The sequence below is a fragment of the Juglans regia genome, chromosome 7, assembly GCF_001411555.2.
Source record: "Juglans regia cultivar Chandler chromosome 7, Walnut 2.0, whole genome shotgun sequence".
NCBI lineage: Eukaryota > Viridiplantae > Streptophyta > Magnoliopsida > Fagales > Juglandaceae > Juglans > Juglans regia.
The window spans coordinates 42,028,041-42,049,149 of NC_049907.1; the positions used below are offsets into that span (position 1 = coordinate 42,028,041).

The 21,109-nt window shown below is 38.4% G+C and overlaps 2 protein-coding genes across 3 annotated transcripts; both read left to right on the forward strand.

Moving 5' to 3' along the window:
* LOC109012955 (pollen receptor-like kinase 4) lies at window positions 1-3,158 on the forward strand. 2 transcript variants are annotated; one of them, XM_035692551.1, is made up of 4 exons: window positions 39-809; window positions 1,053-1,649; window positions 1,762-2,397; window positions 2,575-3,156. In XM_035692551.1, exons 1-3 carry the CDS (start codon window positions 119-121, stop codon window positions 2,391-2,393), a joined length of 1,920 nt encoding a protein of 639 aa, XP_035548444.1. In that variant the 5' UTR covers window positions 39-118; the 3' UTR covers window positions 2,394-2,397; window positions 2,575-3,156. The 2 variants fall into 2 exon arrangements, with proteins under 2 accessions (XP_035548443.1, XP_035548444.1); XM_035692550.1 differs by having other exon boundaries at window positions 1-809; window positions 1,762-3,158.
* Window positions 3,159-4,314: 1,156 nt separating this feature from the next.
* On the forward strand, window positions 4,315-13,358 carry LOC109012866 (U-box domain-containing protein 35). The gene is made up of 10 exons (XM_018994724.2): window positions 4,315-4,712; window positions 6,501-6,625; window positions 6,822-6,940; window positions 7,398-7,609; window positions 7,695-7,740; window positions 8,533-8,833; window positions 10,157-10,258; window positions 10,333-10,761; window positions 11,560-12,315; window positions 13,094-13,358. Exons 1-10 carry the CDS (start codon window positions 4,526-4,528, stop codon window positions 13,181-13,183), a joined length of 2,367 nt encoding a protein of 788 aa, XP_018850269.1. The 5' UTR covers window positions 4,315-4,525; the 3' UTR covers window positions 13,184-13,358.
* Window positions 13,359-21,109: the final 7,751 nt, after the last annotated feature.

Consider the following 21,109-nt stretch of genomic DNA (forward strand, 5'->3'; position numbering starts at 1 on the left):
CCTTTTCGGTTCTTGGAGCTTTCACGCTCCCTTCGTCTTCTCCCACCTTAAGCCCATTTTTGCCTTTCAAGCCATCCGTACGTGATAACACGGGCGGCACCGTCTTCAGGCCGCAGAAATGATAACGGGTGCGCGCTGGGCTAAACTTAGGCGCGCACCAAGCCCTGCAGCATTCATATTCTTCACCCTTGTTGTCATGCTGTCATGGACCGTCGTGCCATCCTTTGGTGCGTCAGACAAGGAGATACTCATGAAGTTTAAGAAGTCATTAACGCATGCAAACGCTCTCAGCTACTGGGACCCTAAAGTAAGCCCGTGTGAAGGAAACAGGGGAAATTGGGTTGGTGTAATTTGTGTCAAAGGGAGTGTTCGGGGTTTGATGATCGAAAATGGGGGATTGACGGGTAAGATAGACGTGGATTCTCTTGTTTCCTTGCGTCACTTGACGACCTTAAGCTTCATGAACAATACGTTTGCAGGCCCATGGCCTGATATTAAGAAACTAAGTGCATTGAGATCGGTGTATTTATCGTATAATCATTTTTCTGGAGAGATTCCGGATGATGCCTTTGCCGGTATGAGTTTCTTGCAGAAAGTGTTTTTGGCAAATAATGAGTTTACGGGGAAAATTCCTTCATCCCTTGCTGCCTTACCTAGGCTTTTCATGTTGGGACTTGCTGGAAACAACTTTGAAGGCCAAATACCCAATTTTCAACAGAAGAATTTCAAGGAGTTTAATGTCTCTAACAATAATTTGGAGGGTCCGATCCCTGCCAGCTTGAGCAAGATCAAGTCGGACAGTTTTTCAGGTGATCATTTTAGCCATTACCCATTAGCTTTTTATGCTGGCTAATTTTCCATTTATAATGAAATTCATTGACATGTTATTACAAGAAGTGGATGAATAGGATCTTGAAAAAGATAAAGCCGTTTTTGTCCTCTGAATTAATGCTTATATGTGAAACATGAACTTTTCTTTGGAATAATGTATATAATCCAAGTTTTTCTTCCAAGGATTGCGGCATCTTATTCATATTTAAACTAAAATGCAGGCAATGAATATCTATGCGGCCCACCTCTAGAATCATGCGACTCCTACCGTAAGAGACTGCCAGTTCTAAAAATGGCCCTTATTGGGATAATTGTAGGACTTCTCATAGCAGTAATTGCTGCACTTTTCTTCATATTCCACTTGAAAAAGAAATCACCACCAGCAGATGGATCATTAAAGTTGAAAGACAAAAACAAGGTGAATGTTGCTTCCAATACAGACATAGGAGTGGAACAGAAATTGACAGAGAAGAGTGGGAATACGAGGAAAGCCGAATATGGGAAGTTGTCGTTCTTGAGAGAGGACAGAGAGAAGTTTGGTTTGGAAGACTTGCTCAGATCCTCAGCTGAAGTTTTGGGGAGTGCGACATTTGTATCTTCGTACAGGGCCATGATAAGGGGTGGAAAATCCATGGTGGTAAAGAGGTACAAGCATATGAACAATGTGGGAAGGGAGGAGTTAGATGAGCATATGAGAAGGCTGGGAAAACTGAGTCATCCCAACTTGCTGCCTCTTGTGGCATATTATTATAGGAAAGATGAGAAGCTATTGATTTGTGACTTTGTTGAGAATGGAAGCTTAGCTAGTGCCCTTCATGGTACTTACCTTAACAAACGTTGATGTGTCAATAAGCATACTTGCAAATAGATTTATATATGGATTATTTCAGCATGTTTAGACTCACACCTTGGTTTCTTTTGTTTGTTCAGGCAATCATAACGAAGAACAACCTGCACTAGATTGGCCAACCCGTTTGAGAATTATCAAAGGCATAGCTAGGGGCTTGGCTTACCTTTATGATGCAATCCATAGCCTAGTTGTACCCAATGGACATCTGAAATCTTCGAATGTACTTCTAGACGGATCCTTCAATCCTTTATTGACTGATTATGCTCTAACCCCTGTGATCAACCAAGATATTGCCCAAAAGACCATGATTGCTTACAAGTCACCTGAGTTCGCGCAACATGGCCGGATAACAAAGAAGACCGATGTATGGAGCTTCGGAATACTGATCTTCGAGATTTTAACAGGAAGGTTTCCGGAGAACTATCTCACACAAGCTCATGATCCTAATGCGGATTTGGCTTCTTGGGTCAACACAATGATTAAGGAAAAGCGGACGAGTGAAGTGTTTGATTCAGACATGGGAGGAGCAAAGGATAGTAAAAGTGTACTTGTAAAGCTTTTGAAGATTGGATTGAGTTGTTGTGAGGAGGATGTGGAGAGAAGATTGTGTATGAAAGAAGTTGTTGAGAGGATTGAAGAGTTAAAGGAGGGAGAAAGCGTGGGAACGTATACTTCAAATGTTAGCAACGATAGGGATCATGTATATTCCTAATTCGGTGCGTAAAACTAAAACATTAATGACTTCTCCATACCTTAGGTTTAATTTGGGATTTTACTTTTGTATCATCTTTGCGTACATTAGAAGGGTATTAATTTGTTTACACTTCATAGATTGATGTTTTGAGTAAAAGTAATGCTATTTATCACCCTTTTAATTATCATCATATAATCAGAATAATGTGGATATTCGAGGGGACTCAAATTTCTGATGCAAGAAGATCCGAGTCAGATGATACTGAGTTGTCAGATGCATGTTGACTGGGCTGAAATACCTTGAGGTGGCAGATCAGCGCAAAGAGGACAGGAAATCGTGATCTTTCCTTGATTGGTGTAGTTTTGGGCATGCTTCAATATTTTGATCATAACTTTGGTTACAAGTATCAGAATCGCACATATGATCCCAATTCGGAAAGCTCTTTTCGGCGCGCACGTTGTACTACGCTTGATGTGCATCATTTTTTAGACCAAATTCCACTGTATTTCCCTCTGATTTCCTATTTTTAGTTATTTTTTATCTTTTATGGTAATATTTCATTTACTGTTTTGGAAGTGATTTTGAACTCGATTTGAGCCAGATTTTTGGCAGATTATTTCTTTTATTACGTATTTAATTTTGGCATGATTATTGGGATTTAATTTGTTATTTTTTATAAAATTCTAATACAGTCGATTTTCAGTTATTACAACCCGGCTTGTGGGTTGATTTGATCATTCTTGAATATTGATAATTTTGAATTGAACATCAGAGTTATTTTTCCTGTGTTTTTGGGCGATTCTCTTGTCTTCTTTCTTATGAATTATATGTTAAAACTAATTTGTAAAATAATCTCTATTCTATCTAATGTCAATTTCCCAATCCCCAGACACCTAAAAGAAGAGGGCCGGGTAACCAGAATTGCAATGATAATAGCAACCGGCCTTCAAACAATATCGAATAAAAGACTGAAAGAATATTGATGCTCCTATATATGCTAAGAATGACCAAATTCCTATGGTATTAACTACGTACTACGGTAGTTTATGGATTTCATTGATTGCGTAAAGAACATTTTTGTGTTTACATATGACACCCTATGAAAAATCACTTCCTTGTAAAATTTATTCAACAGTACTCCTGAAGTAATACTCAATATTTCTGCAGAATAATGGTGCCGTGCACACTGAAATTAATCAACAAGACCTTAATTTATATAGTAAGAGCTAGATAGGGGGGAGCATTGTTCGAGGGATATTGAATATGCATGAAACTGATCAAATACACACACACACACACATATGTATATATATATATATATATATATATATATATATATAAAAAGGTTTTTGTTGGCCCTAGCTGTAATTCGTTTGTTAGGACTGTAATTTGCATGTTACTCTTGATTGCATGTGCCTTTTTCTTGCAGGTTTTTATCTGTTTTTGTCTAGGGTTCGTTCTCTCCTTTGTCTAGATTTGGTTTTTGTGTTTACTCTAAAATTCATTAGTATTTTATATTTTGGTGGGGTGTTTTAGATTTTTGATGCCTAAGTTTTGACCTTTTATGATTATTTGTATCCTTAGGTGTCTGGTTGTAACTACATCTTTCCTCCGTCACAAGTAAGGACATTCAATAGAATTGGGATACCATTCTCTTCTTTTAAAAAAATAGCATTTGTTGACTGATATCCATGCATATATGGTTAATTTTCCACATTTAGAAAGGGAGAGAGTGAAATCATTGTGCGAGAGAGAGAGAATTGTGGGGGTCATATTTGCTATATTTATGATGTCTCTCTTGTTCAAACTCTTTGGAAGGCTATTATTCTAAATTAGCAGTAATAGAAAATGGAGAAAAAGATATCTAAGATAAGAAGTAGTGGTCAAAGGCATCTGAATTTTAGTTTATTTTGTTTACAGATATAGAGAGAGTATTTTTGAGCGTCTGATCAGTGGGTCTAGTAAATAACACATTGAGGCAAGGTGGTCAAGAAGACCAAAAAGTTTTTGTACGTCCAAGTTTTGAATTTCTGGGTCAACATATATGCACCACCTGGAATTGTTTGTGAAAGCTGGTTGTTAAAAGATTGCATGCATTATGTTATTTTTCACAGTAGGATCAGTCGTTTGATCTGTATCTACAAACGAAAATGTGGCTTCAAAGATCAGGAAATGTTGGATCAAAGATCGGTGCAGGAGGAAATGGGTTTATTGCACTTGCCGTAGACAAGGAGAAGGGAAGCCAAGCAGCTCTCAGGTGGGCGATTGATAATCTTCTCACCAAGGGACAAACTATTGTTCTAATCCATGTTGTTCTCAGGGCATCCTCATCTCCATGTAACTCTCTCTCTCTCTCTCTCTCTCTCTCTCCCCAAAGCTTAGACTGGTACCATTTGGAATGGATTAAATATCATTAATTTTCTTTAAAAAATGCCCCATGATTCAACAAAAGTGTATGGTGATCAAGAGGTAATTAATTAAATCCCTGGCCTTCCCATGTTTTGGCATATAAAATGGTGGGACGAGGGCAGCATGCACCAGACATTTCACGGGGTTTGTACTCTTAATTTATCAATTTCGATTGATAAAATGGAAGAAAAATAAGTGACAGTGACAGTGACATATTCAACATATCAGATCTTTATAAAGGCTGGATCTACGAGCCACAGTTGGAGCACCCGCTGGGGGCTCCTGCGGGTCTATTTGAAGTATTTTTTTATTATTATTGTTTTTTTTCACAAGTATTTTTTAAAAAAATAAAAAATTTATAATATCATTAAAATATATTTTCTTAATTACTAAGTAAAAAAAAAAATTTAAATCCTAGCGGGAGCTCCCGGGATGACCAGCATTTTCCCTTTATAAAATATGCAAAATGTTAATTTTTAAAGTTTGATGGCATTTTATGTATTTTTTATCCCTTGTAGTTTGAAGGTGGTGCGAAATATATTTATCCCTTTATCTTAATATAATTTTATTCTATTGTGACTCTGAGAAATCTAATAGCTAGAGTGCTTTTTACAAGCTTTTAAGATTATTATTATTATTATTATGGTATATCAAACTTCATTTATTTCTACTGTTATTAAAATGGGAAATGTTATATCTCCCGCTGGGGGCTCCTTAGTAGTGTATTTTTTATATATATTTTTTTAAGTTATTTTTTATATAGAATTTTTTCATAATTTTAATTATTTTTAAAAAATAAAAAATATTCAGAATATTATTAAAAAAATATTTTCTTAATCATGAAGTGAAATAAAAAATCATAAAAAAATATTTTTTTATTTTACTTCGTAATTAAAAAAGTATTTTTTAATAATTTTTTTTTTACTTTTTAATTAAGAAAGTGTTTTTAATGATGTTCTAAATTTATTTTATTTTTTTAAAAATATTTTTTATAATTTTTTATTTTACTTCGTGACTAAGAAGTATTTTTTAATATATATTTTTTTACTTTCTAATTAAGAAAGTATTTTCTTAATGATGTTTTAAATTTATTTTATTTTTTTAAAATATTTTAAAATAATAAAAAATCTATATAAAAAATTACTTAAACAAAACACATATAAAATAACACTACACCCCCAGTGGGAGCCCCCAGCGAGGGCTGTAGCATCACTCTATTAAAATTTCCAATAGAAAAATTTCCCTAACTAATACCTAAAATATATAAAGAGTGTAGTCCTAAAACCCTTGCCATATAGGCAGCTTTCATTCAGAAAAGATTTTATTGATTGATAAATATTAAAAACACATCAATTTATAAATTTTTTTTTATGTATATATATATTTTATAACTATAGTATTTCTCAACAATAATATATACATTGATGATAGCAAAAGCATAAACCAATAGGAACGGTTCAAAATGTGAATTACATGCATCCAAACAACAAAGCTTTTGGTGTCAGTCTAACAAGAAATTATATTTGCAGTACTAGACTCTTAAGTGTATGTAATTTTAAAAAATAAATAAATAAATACGAAATTTATATAAAAAAAATTATTATTAATGAACTTTACTTCTACTTACACATTTTACGACTGTAACTAACATTATTATAAGCTAATATTCCCTTTGAATGCAAGATTACGAAGTCTAATTACTTTTTATGGTTACAGATGGGGGCAGCCAATACATCATTTGTGACAGCAACAAAGCAGCTGCCTCTCCACACGCACAAAAACTTGAGAAGGAAACCAAGGATCTATTCCTCATCTTCCACTGTTACTGTGCTCGTAAAGACGTAGGTTTTGGGGAGTTTCCTATTGTTTTTCTTTTTTTCTTTTTCCTTTTCCTTGCGATGAGAAAATATCATGTTCTCCAGTACCATGCATGAAAAAGTTGTATTTCTCTTGATGATACAAGCTTGATCTTGTTCTTTCTACCGTTATTTGTTTTGGTTAGTTATTGCTCACATGTATGATGACATTTTGTCTCAGATACATTGCCTAGATGTTGTACTCGAAGACACGGATACAGCAAAAGCATTGACAGAGTTCCTTTCCTATGCTGCAATAGAGAATTGTGTTCTTGGTGCGTCACGACATGCATTTATTAGGTAATTGCCTCACCTATATATATATATATATATATATATATATATATATATATATATATATATTGCACATTCACTTCAGCACCATTAGCAAAACTTTTTCCATATTCAAAGAAAGCTTACAGACAGGCAGGTCCAGTTTCCTGTAAGTTGTCATCCTCAATCAACTGGAATTTACCCACTCAATTCATACTAAAAAAAGAAGTTCAAGTAATTCATCTTTCAATTGAATAACATATTAACAAATTTTAGTTTCAATTATTTTAAGGAATCACATAAACCGAACCATGCTTTGTGGGCAAGCTTAAATTGAAGCTGCAGGGTTCAATACTCAATTGTATGGCTGTCATTTAAGAGACAGTATATTATGTTGAATTTCAGAAACACATCCAAAATACTAGCTTCTATATATGCATTGACTAATGCTAGTTTGCTTAATTCCAGTAGTTTCCTTATGCAGATTCAAGACATCAAGCATATCGAGTAGTGTATCGAAAGGGGCACCAGATTTCTGCACTGTATATGTGGTCTCCAAAGGGAAAATTTCTTCTGTACGAAATGCTGCTCGTCCGGCTCCCTATGTTTCCCCACTACTTGACCATATTCAGAAACTAAGTACCAGCATTGTAAAAGCTCCTGAAACACCCCCCAGACGTAGCATGAATATATGTGGTTTGTTCCTCTGATGTCAAATACAAACTTCCCTCAACTTCTGTTTATTAAGTACTGATAAATATTCATCATTTATATGAAGCAGATAGGACATCATTCAAGCCTCGAAACTCATGCGATGACTCATTCAGGTCAGTCAGGATAGAATTCCCCAATCACAGATTATATTATGCAGTGAGCTTGCAAAACCCGAGTATTGTGGATATCGATCAATGTTTGTCCATCTGTCCACAATGAAAAAGGGATTTGAGGGTTGAAGAGTTTTAATTTTTGCTTGATAAAGACAAAATCTTTCTGTTTTAATCAATCAACGAGTTCTGTGAACTTTTAGAGAAGAAGGCTGAAGTTGGAGGTTTTTAGAAACTTCTACAAATTTTAGAACTGACAGGGTAATCCAGATGGAAATTTGAGCGAACTCCTGTCATACTTCCAGCATAATCATTGTTTAAATTCTTAAAAGGGGACAAGAGGTAGAGAGAATGCCATTTATGTTTCCATTGTTTTTATTAGCTGTTTGATATTCAAATTTTGACTGCCTCTTATGCTCTGCTCAGCATCAATTGGTTGATATTTGAAAGCTCATGATTGTGATCAGATTCTTTTATCTTCTCGGCAAGTTGGGCACTTTGAATTTCAAGCACCACCCTGAAGAGTTTTAGTCGTTTGAAATCTAAATACATGACCAGATTATGTTAGAACTTTTAAAATTGAACTTGTTCCATTCATATCATTTGATTTGATTATATTTGATTCAATCCTTTTTATTTTAATCAATAGATTGAATTATATATAGAATGACCAGAATAGACTATAATTTGATTAATCTACCAGAAGTTTATATGTACACACATGAGGGAACAATAATCAACAAAAAAGAGTGCTGGAATACAAGTTTGAATGCCATTTGCCGTGACTAAACACAGGCCACAATTCACAAAAGGAGGAAGAGTTTTGAATTTGAGGTCCCATCTGGACATATCCGAATCAGATACTGACATATCCTTTATAAGTTCTGGAAGGCCAAGCACTGATCAGATGTCTCCTTCCCTGTACGATTTTTCTGATTCGGCCCCAACCTCGCAGTTTTCAACCAGCTCAGATCAAAGCATAGGATCAATACGGTTGGGACCCAAGTTCAATGGTCCCAACTTTTTGCACGATTTATCATTCTCACAGGAGAGCAGTAGAACATCATCTTCATGGTCGTCGCAAAACTTGGTAACGGTATGATCTTCTTAGAAACAGCTTTTCTTTTTATACACTATCCTGTACTGTAAGCAACCATATGGACGTGTGACATAAGTAACCAAAAATATTTGATAACGGTAATCTGTTCGATAGTGATCTTATATAGCAAAGATGAGGTTCAAGTCATTAATTTGTATTAGCACATTCAAGATGGGGAAAAATGACAGTTTATTCTTATTGGTTTTACCATTTCTGGAGAATAAAACAAATAGTATCTGCTCTCAAACATGTAGATGCAAGAGAGCAAGACGCACACACAAGTGAGTAATCTTAAAATTGCATTAAAGACCTCAGAAACGAAGATTTACTCATTGAATTAAAGGAAATATACTAGTTTTACAAAATAGGATTTATGACTCTATGAGTTAGTTATCTATCTTTTGCACGATATTATTCTGAATTGGTATTGTGCACGCTATCATGTATACAGTGGAAGCGTGTAGCAGAATTCCAACTTGGCAAGGGCACTAAGCCCCACATTCTAACCCAGCCTGATTTCATTCACGGAGCATACTTGTGCTGAAATTTTCAAACCTAGATTTGGTGTGATGTCGTGAAACCACCACAATTTAAGGCTTCTTTTGGTTGGTTTGCCAAAGTATAGAGCAACCCAACTCAAAGCCTAGGACAATAATATGTACCTAGAACTATCAAACATATGTTGCATATAATAATATAATAATATATTTGTGTTTATTTCACTTTTAGTGATATAAATCCTGAGGATTTGCTAAATTCGGATACAATGTAAAATTTTAAGCCAACTAAACATTTCTATATTTCTGAAGTTCCTTTCTTTTACCATTATATGTTCTTTAGAACATGAAGCTTAGAGAAATCAAGCCATTTACTACTGTCATCGACCCAATGGAAATGCCATGTCCATTCCAAACGCTTGAACAAAAAATATCTCTCCACAACTTGTTATTTGTTTAAGAAAATTTTTTCCAGACAAGCAAAATTTTTCCTTGATACCGTTCCAAAAATACACAGCAGATAGAGTAGAAGAAATGATACAGAGGCTACTTGTGATATAAAAGAAAATGAAATACTTCCAATACTCCCATTTCTTATGAATCTCACATAAAAATTATTTTCAATGCTCTGCAACATATCTTAAACCCCAAGAGGATTATAGGAATGCGATAGCCTACCCCACATAGCCAAAACACGTGCTGACCTTCAAGAACCAATGTTGCTCAAAAAGATGGTACTATGTTTAGGTCACCAGATGACTTCCACATTTTGTTATTGTTTGAGTCAGATAACTTCCACTTAACAGGTATTAAAAACATACAGGATGACGTGGAAGCTGAGATGAGGAGGTTGAAGCTAGAGCTAAAGCAAACAATGGACATGTACAGCAAAGCATGCAGCGAAGCCCTTACAGCAAAACAAAAGGTATTGACAAAAACAATTCTACTATGTGCATTCTCAACACTCAAAGATAATTCATAATGTTGTACTTACCATAGGCAATGGAGCTGCAACATTGGAGACTTGAAGAGGAGAGAAAATTAGAAGAGGCAAGACTGTCAGAGGAAGCTGCACTGGCAATAGCAGAGCAAGAGAAAGCCAGGTGCAGGGCAGCCATGGAAGCAGCTGATGCAGCAAAGAGGATTGCAGAGTTGGAATCACAAAGAAGAGCAAACGCAGAAATCAAAGCTCTCAAAGAAGCAGAGCAAATGAGGAAGGTATTAGATAGTCTAGCCAAAAGTGATATCAAATACAGAAGATACACCATTGACGAGATTGAGGATGCAACAGAATCCTTTGCTGCGTCTCGCAAGATTGGGGAAGGAGGCTATGGCCCTGTCTTTAGGTGTTACCTTGATCATACGCCGGTTGCAGTCAAGCTTTTGCGTCCAGATGCTGCTCAAGGGAGATCACAATTTCAGCAAGAGGTGAGGAACCAAGAATATCATTTGCCTAACAGATACAAATAAAACACTTGACACAACACAACTCAGCTCCATCCAAAATCAAAATAGCAATAAAAACATAACACATAAAACCCAGTTGAAACAATATATGCAGAGCAACTGATTACAACATGCATTTCCAATTTTGGTTATTGATACATGAATTTTGGTTGAATAAAAATCCACCACAATTTCAAGGAGCCTTGGCTATAGACTTGATACCCTTGTCATAAATGAAAGATGCTAATGCCATTGGCTATAAGAATCCTCTACAAGACAACTTGGTCAAGTAAGAGAGAACTGTAGCTTCCCTTTCACAAATACAATAGAAAGGAAAACACCATTTTTCAATCTAGAATTTCACATCATGCATTGAGCAGAATAATAGCTGGAAGGACAAAGTTCAGAAGAAGAATATATATAGTCCCAATTTAACAGCTCAAGTCAGGCTTAACATCTATGGATATGCTCATAGCTTCATGTGAATTTGATTCTCTAACTATGACCCAATTATCAGCAGAGACGTAAATACAAAACAGGTGTATATGGTAAGGTAACCGGTGAACAGCTCAAATATTTTATTCAAGGTAGGATCTGCAATGATAACCATATGATTAATCCTTTACAACGATGAATATTTCCTTTATACCAAAATAGCTTGTGAAACTACCCGATCAGAAACTTCATTTTCTTAAATGCTTCCTCCTCAATATGACAAGAAAGTCACCAATATAGAACTGAGAGTTGATTCTTACATCTTCCTTGAATATTCTATTGCAGATTGACGTACTTAGCTGTATAAGACATCCCAATATGGTACTCCTTCTAGGAGCATGTCCTGAGTATGGCATCCTAGTCTATGAATACATGGCTAATGGAAGTTTAGATGATCGCCTTTTCCGGAAAGGAAACAGCCCGGTTCTCTCTTGGCAACTCAGGTTCAAAATTGCAGCAGAAATCGCCACTGGGCTACTCTTTCTCCATCAGACAAAGCCAGAGCCGCTGGTACACCGTGACCTCAAGCCAGGAAACATTTTGCTAGACCACAACTATGTCAGTAAGATTAGTGATGTCGGATTGGCAAGGCTTGTACCTGCAGTGGCTGAAAATGTAACACAGTACCACATGACGTCAACAGCTGGAACGTTCTGCTATATTGATCCAGAATATCAACAAACAGGAATGCTTGGTGTAAAATCTGATATCTATTCCCTGGGAATCGTGCTTCTGCAATTGCTAACAGCCAAGCCACCGATGGGCCTGACTCACTATGTTGGAAACTCTATTGAGAAAGGCACATTCACAGAGATGCTGGACCCAGCTGTGACCAATTGGCCAGTAGAAGAAGCCTTGTGCTTTGCAAAGCTATCACTTCAATGTGCAGAGCTCAGACGAAAAGACAGGCCAGATCTTTGCAAGGAAGTACTGCCAGAGCTCCTTAGACTGAAAGAACTAGCTGAAGAAAAGATGAACCACGTCCTTTTAGGTGGCAGTGCTGGCCTCTCTCCAAATCACAACGTAGTCTTAGTGCAACAGGTAAGTTCCAAAATGTAGATTATCTGGAGCATTGGACACTGAATGACCCATGATACCATTCCATTAATTTAACTTGGCAATTGAATGGAATTAAATCTTCTCCAAATCAAGAAGTAAGCATATAAAAGGCAATACAATAGTTTTCTTTGTGCTATAGACAATTATTCCTTGAAAAGAAAAACAAGGCCAGTCAATGGACCCGAATATGACAAAAAGGAGTATAGGAAGAACACCCATCTACACCGAAGATTGAAACTGTTATTCATAATGCAAAATATTAACACATTTGTTGAAAGTTATATACTTCGGAAAAAGAGCAACCATTGGGCTCAATAAAAAAGCATACCTACCATAGGTGCTGCAGGAAAGTCTTTGGAGACCATCCTATGGCAGGCGGGCTATGAGATCATCATTGATAACTGAGCAAGAAGACCTAAACAAATGTCAAAGAAATATATTATAATTTTTCATTAAGACTGGCAGCGTACTGGAAGGAACATCTCATAAAACTGGATCATAGAATCATCAAAGTGGTCTCCAGTATCATCAATAACGCATTAAAAGGGAAGCATTTAATTGTAGGTAAGGCCCTCCTTGGTGACCTCAAATGCGTTCATTTAATTTTCTATTAGTTAGAATTTATTTAAGACTTTAGAGGGTTGAGAAAAAAATGCCATTGCATATTATGGACTCTGCACAAAAACAGATTGACTAACTTGTAAAAGTCCTAAGCTTGGACAATTATGAATGTATGACATTGCTGAAGTACATTTTGCAGGATGTTATGAGTGATCCACTCCTTGTGGACTCAGGAATCTCAAAGAGCAGATCAAGCACATCTTCCTTGAAGGAAGACAGTCAGGCATAGATCAGTAAACATTTTGAGAAAAAAGCATGAAGATCAAAGTATGAAAGTTGCTTTATTTACGTTGATTCACATGATATTGCTAGCAGGTCAATGTGAGTAACTTGAGGCTGAAATTTGTTCAATAAATCAAAATTTGGTCCATATCAGCATATGAAATTGTTCAACTTACTACATAGACCAGGCACTTGTTCTTTCTTCGACAATATATTCACATACTGAGAAGATTCAGAAGGCTTCCTCTAACTTGAGGTTTCTATTTTGGAAATTGTGTTTAGAAAGTGAAAACTTGTTTTTGTATATATAATGATGGGCAATGAAGTGCAATAAACTATGAGGGTTGATGTTAATTCACTCCAAGAAGATTTCACGCTAGAAGAAAACACAAATATGGGTGTAACTACAGAGGAAGGAACATCAATGCAGTGAATGTTGAAATCAAACATCGTACTTGCCAAGTTGGCACCTTCCTCTAGACCCAAAACAACCATCCTCTGCACCTCCTCCAACCCTGCCATCTCTGTTGCAAGTCAAACCCACAGTTATTTTCTCTTCGATTCTCGAGTTTCACAGACAAACCATGTTCCCCTTCTAAAAGAAGGTGGCGACTTGGTAAGGTTGTGGGGACTGAGAGTTTAGAAGTAAATAAATTATCATGGCAACAAAATGTAAATACCTTTTATTTGATTTAGATTCTGATTTCTGAATCCTTGTGGACGAAGACGGATAAACATGACCTCAGAATCATTCAAAGGAGAAAGTAATGGACTGATGGGGACAAATTTCTTCAGGTAAGAGTATTGTGACCAGTAGTACCTTGTGAAAGTGTGCATGCGGTAATTGCTTATTTAGCAACTTCACTTTTTTTTTTTTTTTCTACTCGATGAATTTTACCTTCAGACCACCTTGATTACTTAACAAATCAAAACATGGGTGCATTCCTCTTCGTTACTCTTTCGCGTCTCTTCCATGTTGACATTACTCTTAAAACAAGCACATTAAATGTGCAACTCAAGTAGGGCTGGCAAGGCATTCTTATCACACCTGGAGAGAAACGGTGCATTATTGGTTTAATAAAGCCTCTCATACAACGATAAGGGCCAACTTCTTGGTATCATCCCATCACTTGTTACTTGGCGTTTGTGGGCTCGTAGGTGCAATGCTAGAATGGATAATAAGCATGAATCAGTGGAGGAAGTTTGGAGAAGTATTAAATTCTGGATAGTGAAGATCAGTGAGAAATTAAAAGCTGTCAAACCTATGTCTAGACAAGATGAAATGTTGTTGGCTGGTTTAGACCTCCCTTCTAAACCGATTCGTACAAAGGCGGTCCATGTAGTGCAATGGAAAAGGGCCTCAGCCCGGATGGTTTAAGCTTAATGTAGATGGAAGCAGTAGGGGAAACCCGGGTGCTGCAGGTGTGGGGGGTGTGATTCGGGATGACAAAAGCAAGATGATTTCCTCTTTTTCCCTTTCTCTTGGCAATGGTACTAACAATTTTGCAAAGTTTTTGGCACTTCTACATGGGGTAAAAATGGTTCGGCGTTGTGGGATTTCAAAAGTTGAGTTGGAAATGGATTCAAAGATTGTGGTAGATTGGGTTCTTTCTTCTAAATGTCGTATTTAGTATCTAGAAGATTATTGGGAGGAGGATGAAATTACTATAGATCAAATTTCAATTGAAATGGGCTTGGCTAATTCAATGTGGGTGATGCAGGAAGCATGATTGACGGAAGCACGACAAGCGCGATTGAGGGGAGCACAGCAAGCGACTTACCGAAATAAACAGAGGAAATGTGGCCATAAACAGAGGAGGTCGTTGACAGCTTCATATAAGGATCATTGCAGATTTTATTTCCTTTGAATAAAGTTTCATTAATTGTTATTTCTTTTTTTCCAATGTTATTTCCTTTTCCAAATAAGTTTCCTTAGTTGTTTCCTTCCGTATAAGGGGCCCAAATGTGGGATGAATGGAGGATCTTTGAAATATTGTAAAAGTTTTACAGAGTTTTATTAATAAAACTTGTGGCTCGTAACTTTTGGGAAGACACAGCTCTTCTCGGATTTTCTTCATTGGTACGTTTCCGCTACGTCAATTGGCATCGGAGCAAGGTTTCGCCTGGCTCAATAGCAAGAAACGAAGGCAACCAACACAGGAATGAGGACCTCAGTGCGCAAGCCCTTTGGAACTCTATCCAAACTCAGAACGAACAAAACCAGCAACGATTTGAGGGGATTGAACGCACGTTACAAGACATTCAAAATTCCATCACCAATGTCCATGTGGAGGGCAATAGGGACCAAAATGAAAGGCAAGGAGGTGGGGCTCATCCAGGTGGTGGAAGGGGACCCAGGCGTCCACCACTAAACCGAGGTGGAGATGATTCCTCCAGTGATGAAGAATTCGGAAACTTGGTGGGAGGAGGGAATCATAGGGGTCGTGATGGCAACACCAACTTCAAAATCAAAATTGATTTGCCATGTTTCAACGGTCATCTTCATGTTGAAAGTTTTCTTGATTGGCTGTCGGAAGTGGAAAATTTTTTCGACTACATGCAAATACGAGAAAACCAACAAGTAAAGTTAGTAGCTTACAAGCTAAGAGGTGGAGCATCGGATGGTGGTGGGAGCAAACGCAGAACAACCGAAGGCACCAAGGCAAGCAGCCTGTCCGTGTATGGTCCAAAATGAAGAGGTTGATGAGGGAATGATTCCTCCCGCCAGACTATGAACAACTCTTGTACCAACAATACCAGAACTGCAAGCAGGGTGCGAGGACTATCAATGAATACACGGAAGAGTTTTATCGATTGAATTCTCGGAATAATCTCTCGAAGACTGAGAGGCAGCAAGTGGCGAGATATATTGGGGGACTGCGCGTTGCCATCCAAGACAAGGTGACCTTGCACACTGTATGGACCCTATCGGAAGCAGTCAACTTGGCTATGAAAATCGAATTACAACTTGCCCCACCAGGTCACCAAGCTATGCAACGGTAAACAGAGTAACTAAACCACCAACTCAATTGAATCCACCACATGTCCCTTCATCCAGTCGTGACCAACGGATGCAAAACATCCACCAGGGTCCCAAATCCAGCACCACTCCAACCGGGGGCAGGGGAAGCCTCAACCAAAATCCTTATAGCAAACCTATTAGTGGCAAATGTTTTCGCTGCAATCAACCAGGACATCGCTCCAACGAGTGTCCTGCTCGAAGAGCCGTTAACATGGTGGATGGTGAGGATTTGACCAAGGAGGACGAAGAGGATGAAGGCGAAGAGGAGGAATTTGTTGAAGGTGACAAGGGTGATCTAGTGAACTGCGTTATTTAGAGCCTCCTTCTGACGCCAAAGCTTGAAGATCATACCCAGAGGCACGTTATTTTCAAAACTCGTTGCACCATTAATCAAAGGGTTTGCAATCTGATTATCAATAGTGGGAGCTGTGAAAATATTGTGTCTAAGGCATTGGTTTCTACATTACAACTGAGCACAAAGAAGCATCCCAGGCCATACAAGATCAGTTGGATAAAGAAGGGCGCCGAGACTAAGGTAACCACTACTTGCCGAGTTCCATTTTCGATTGGCAAACTTTATAATGATGTTGCAGACTGTGATGTGGTGGAGATGGACGTGTGTCACGTGTTGCTCGGAAGGCCGTGGCAATTTGATGTGGATGCCACGTATAAGGGGAGTGACAACACTTATTCCTTTTGGTGGCATGAAAAGAAAGTGGTGTTGTTGCCCACGGGAGAGAAGTCCAATGAGGTAGCAATACCTGAGAAGAAGAATAATTTTCTGATGGTAACCGAAGATCAGTTCCTAATGGATGCAAAAGAGAGTAGAGAAGTTTTGACGTTAGTGGTAAAGGGGAGAACTGAAGAGGTCATATCCGAAATGCATCCCCATGTTCAGCAGCTGCTTGAGGAATTCTCAGATATTGCCCCTCATGAATTGCCGCCTGGTTTACCCCCATGCGAGACATTCAACACTGCATTGACTTGGTTCTAGGCACCAGCCTCCCCAACTTGCCACATTACCGAATGAGTCCGAATGAACACAAGATTCTTCAAGATCAAGTCGAGGACCTCATTTGCAAGGGGTTGATCCGTGAGAGCATGAGTCCTTGCGCCGTTCCAGCCTTGCTCACTCCAAAGAAAGATGGAAGTTGGAGGATGTGCGTGGACAGTCGCGCCATCAACAAAATCACGGTAAAATATAGATTTCCTATACCGCGATTAAATGACATGCTAGACATGCTTGCAGGCTCAAGAATTTTTTCAAAACTTGATTTGAGGAGTGGTTATCATCAAATACGAATTCGACCCGGCGATGAATGGAAAACCACTTTCAAAACAAAGGAAGGTCTTTATGAATGGCTAGTCATGCCATTCGGCTTATCCAACGCGCCCAGCACCTTCATGAGGGTCATGCACCAAACTCTCAAGCCTTTCATTGGCAAGTTCGTTGTTGTATATTTTGATGATATTCTTCTGTACAGCCAAGATGAGCAACAACACATGGTGCATTTGCTTGAAGTGCTCTCAGTTCTAAGGGAGAACAAGCTGTACGTTAACTTAAAGAAGTGCAATTTTACACCAACAGATTACTATTTCTGGGTTTCATTGTTGGTGCAGATGGAATTCACGTGGATGAAGCAAAAGTTCAGGCCATCCGAGAGTGGCCACGCCCCTCAACCCTCACGCAAGTTCGAAGCTTCCATGGACTAGCCACTTTCTACCGGCGGTTTATTCGAAATTTTAGTACTCTGGCGGCACCAATTACAGAATGCATGAAGAAGGGCAAATTTCAGTCGAGTGATGAACAAGACAAGAGCTTTGCTGTCATTAAAGAGAAACTATCTACAGCCCCGATTCTTGCACTGCCAAGCTTTGAAAAATTATTTGAGGTAGAGTGTGATGCGTCCATTGTTGGCATTGGAGCAGTTCTCTCACAAGAGGGCCGACCTGTCGAATTCTTTAGTGAAAAGCTAAACGAAGCAAGGCGCAAGTGGACTGTGTACGAGTTGGAATTTTATGCAATAATCTGGGCCTTAAAGCATCGGGAGCACTACTTGGTTCAACGCGAGTTCGTTCTGTATAGTGACCACCATGCGCTGAAATTCATTAATACTCAAGCCCACATGAACAGAATGCACACCAGGTGGATCACGTTCATACAAAAATTCACCATGGTACTCAAGTACAAGTCGGGCCAGCACAATAAGGTTGCGGATGCTCTCAGCCGACGGGGGGATCTCTTAGCCACCTTACGAACTGAAATTACTGGCTTTGAACAGCTCAAAGATCTCTTAGCCACCCTACGAACTGAAATTACTGGCTTTGAACAGCTCAAAGATCTCTATGTTGAAGATGATGACTTTGCCGAGACTTGGAAGAAATGCAGACTCAAACTACCTACAGGAGATTTCCATATCCAAGATGACTATTTATTTCGAGGCAACCAATTGTGTATCCAACGGGTTTCTCTGCGCGAACATTTGATACGTGAGTTACATGGTGGAGGTTTGGGAGGTCATGTGGGTTGAGACAAGACTATTGCTTTGGTTGTCGAGAGGTATTATTGGCCTCAATTGAAGAGGGACGTTGGCAGGTATGTTAGGAAGTGTCCCATTTGTCAAGTGGGAAAAGGGCAAGCTCAAAACACTGGACTTTACACCCCCTTACCAGTGCCAGAAAACATATGGGAAGATGTGAGTATGGATTTTGTACTTGGCCTTCCACGCACCCAGCGCGGAGCGGACTCCATCTTCGTGGTGGTTGATAGATTTTCGAAGATGGCTCATTTTATACCATGTAGAAAGACAGCCGATGCTTCTAATGCCGCCCACCTCTTTTTTAGGGAAGTGGTGCACCTTCATGGAATTCCAAAGTCGATCACGTCGGACAGGGATGTTAAATTCCTCAGCCATTTTTGGATTACCCTCTGGAAGAAGTTTGAAACCAACCTCAAATATAGTAGCACTTGCTACCCACAAACTGATGGCCAAACGGAAGTCACAAACCGCACATTGGTCAACACGGTCCGGTGTATTTCCGGAGACAAGCCAAAGTAGTGGGATGTATGCCTGCCACAAGTGGAGTTTGCTTTCAACAATATGATCAACCGATCCACTGGGAAAACACCATTTGAGGCTGTCTACACTCGCCCACCAAAGCATACTCTAGACTTAATCCCCCTTCCAAAACTTCCTGGGGTTAGTATTGCAGCAGAAAATTTGGCGGAAAGAATACAGCAAGTTCACTCGGATGTTCGAGTCAATTTGGAGAGGGCCAACTCACGTCACAAACAAGCAGCGGACAAGCATAGACGAGCGAAGATTTTTCAAGAAGGAGATTTGGTAATGGTGCATTTACAAAAGCAACGTTTTCCAGCTGGAACTTACAACAAGCTGCAGAATAAGAAGTTTGGACCATGCCGAATTATGAGGAGAATAAACGATAATGCTTATATCATTGACCTCCCCGATAACATGTCAATCTCTTCTACTTTCAACGTAGCAAACATTTTCGAGTACCACCCACCAGATGAAGAACTTTATCATGACCATTGCTCGAGGTCAAGCTTCCTTCCGAGTGGGGAAGAATCTGATGCAGCAAGCATGATTGACGGAAGCACGACAAGCGCGATTGAGGGGAGCACAGCAAGCGACTTACCGAAATAAACAGAGGAAATGTGGCCATAAACAGAGGAGTTCGTTGACAGCTTCATATAAGGATCATTGCAAATTTTATTTCCTTTGAATAAAGTTTCATTAATTGTTATTTCTTTTTTTCCAATGTTATTTCATTTTCCAAATAAGTTTCCTTAGTTGTTTCCTTCCGTATAAGGGTTCCGAATGTGGGATGAATGGAGGATCTTTGAAATATTGTAAAAGTTTTACAGAGTTTTATTAATAAAACTTGTGGCTCGTAACTTTTGGGAAGACACAGCTCTTCTCGGATTTTCTTCATTGGTACATTTCCGCTATGTCAGTGGGTCAACTTTCTATAAAATTATTTAAATTTGCAGATGAAATGCATTTTGAAGAAGCGGATGCGGATGCTCGTCTCTTTTAAAGGAGATCACTTTCACTATAAGGCATATTTATAAAGAAGGGAATGCACTGCCAGAATGGGATCGGAAGGTATTTCAAGTGGTTGGGACTCTTTGTTAAGAATTTCACTGCTGCTTAGGGGCTTATTGCATACCGACAAGCGACAAGCTTTGGATTCCTTATTTGAGGAATGCGTTTTAAGTTGGTTGGTTCAGTGGGTTTTTCTAGGTGAGAAAATATAAATATCAGCCTGCTGTTTATTGAAGCCAGCGCACACTCAGTGGATTGAGTGAAAAAAAAAAAAAAAAAATCTGTATGGTGTGCTGCAGCTTCCGGCTGATGCGCAGCACAGCCCTTTTCTAGGTTGTTTCCAAGTAGGAAGGGTGATTTATTTTCCACTATAGTTTTTCTTTACGGTTCGTAGTAAAATTTTATTATGCCACAAGTGAGGATTTTATTTTTTTTAATAAAAAGAGAGGTGGCTTGGAAAAAAAAAAAACTGGTCCAAAAAATACCCAAAATTTCGCTGAATCCTGAAACTTGTAGTCTTTGTAGACTGGTGGTAGTAAATACAACTTTTCAGATGGCAATGCGTTTGGGACAGTGCATGAACAGTACTGAAATTGCACTGGACTGTCCTGTGCAGTGTCTGTGTACTCTCCCCGTGCCCTATCTGAAACGGTAGTGAAAAACAGTAAAAACAACAGAGCAAATCCGTTCCATCGCACAAGTCTGACCCAAATTGAGCAAGTCAGGATTGTCTATATAAGATTTCGAGGTTGTGGACAATCCAATTCGATGAATATAAGTTTGTAGATATCAACGAAAAAGATTTAAGGGGGAAAAAAAAAACCATTTTATTCTCGCCCCT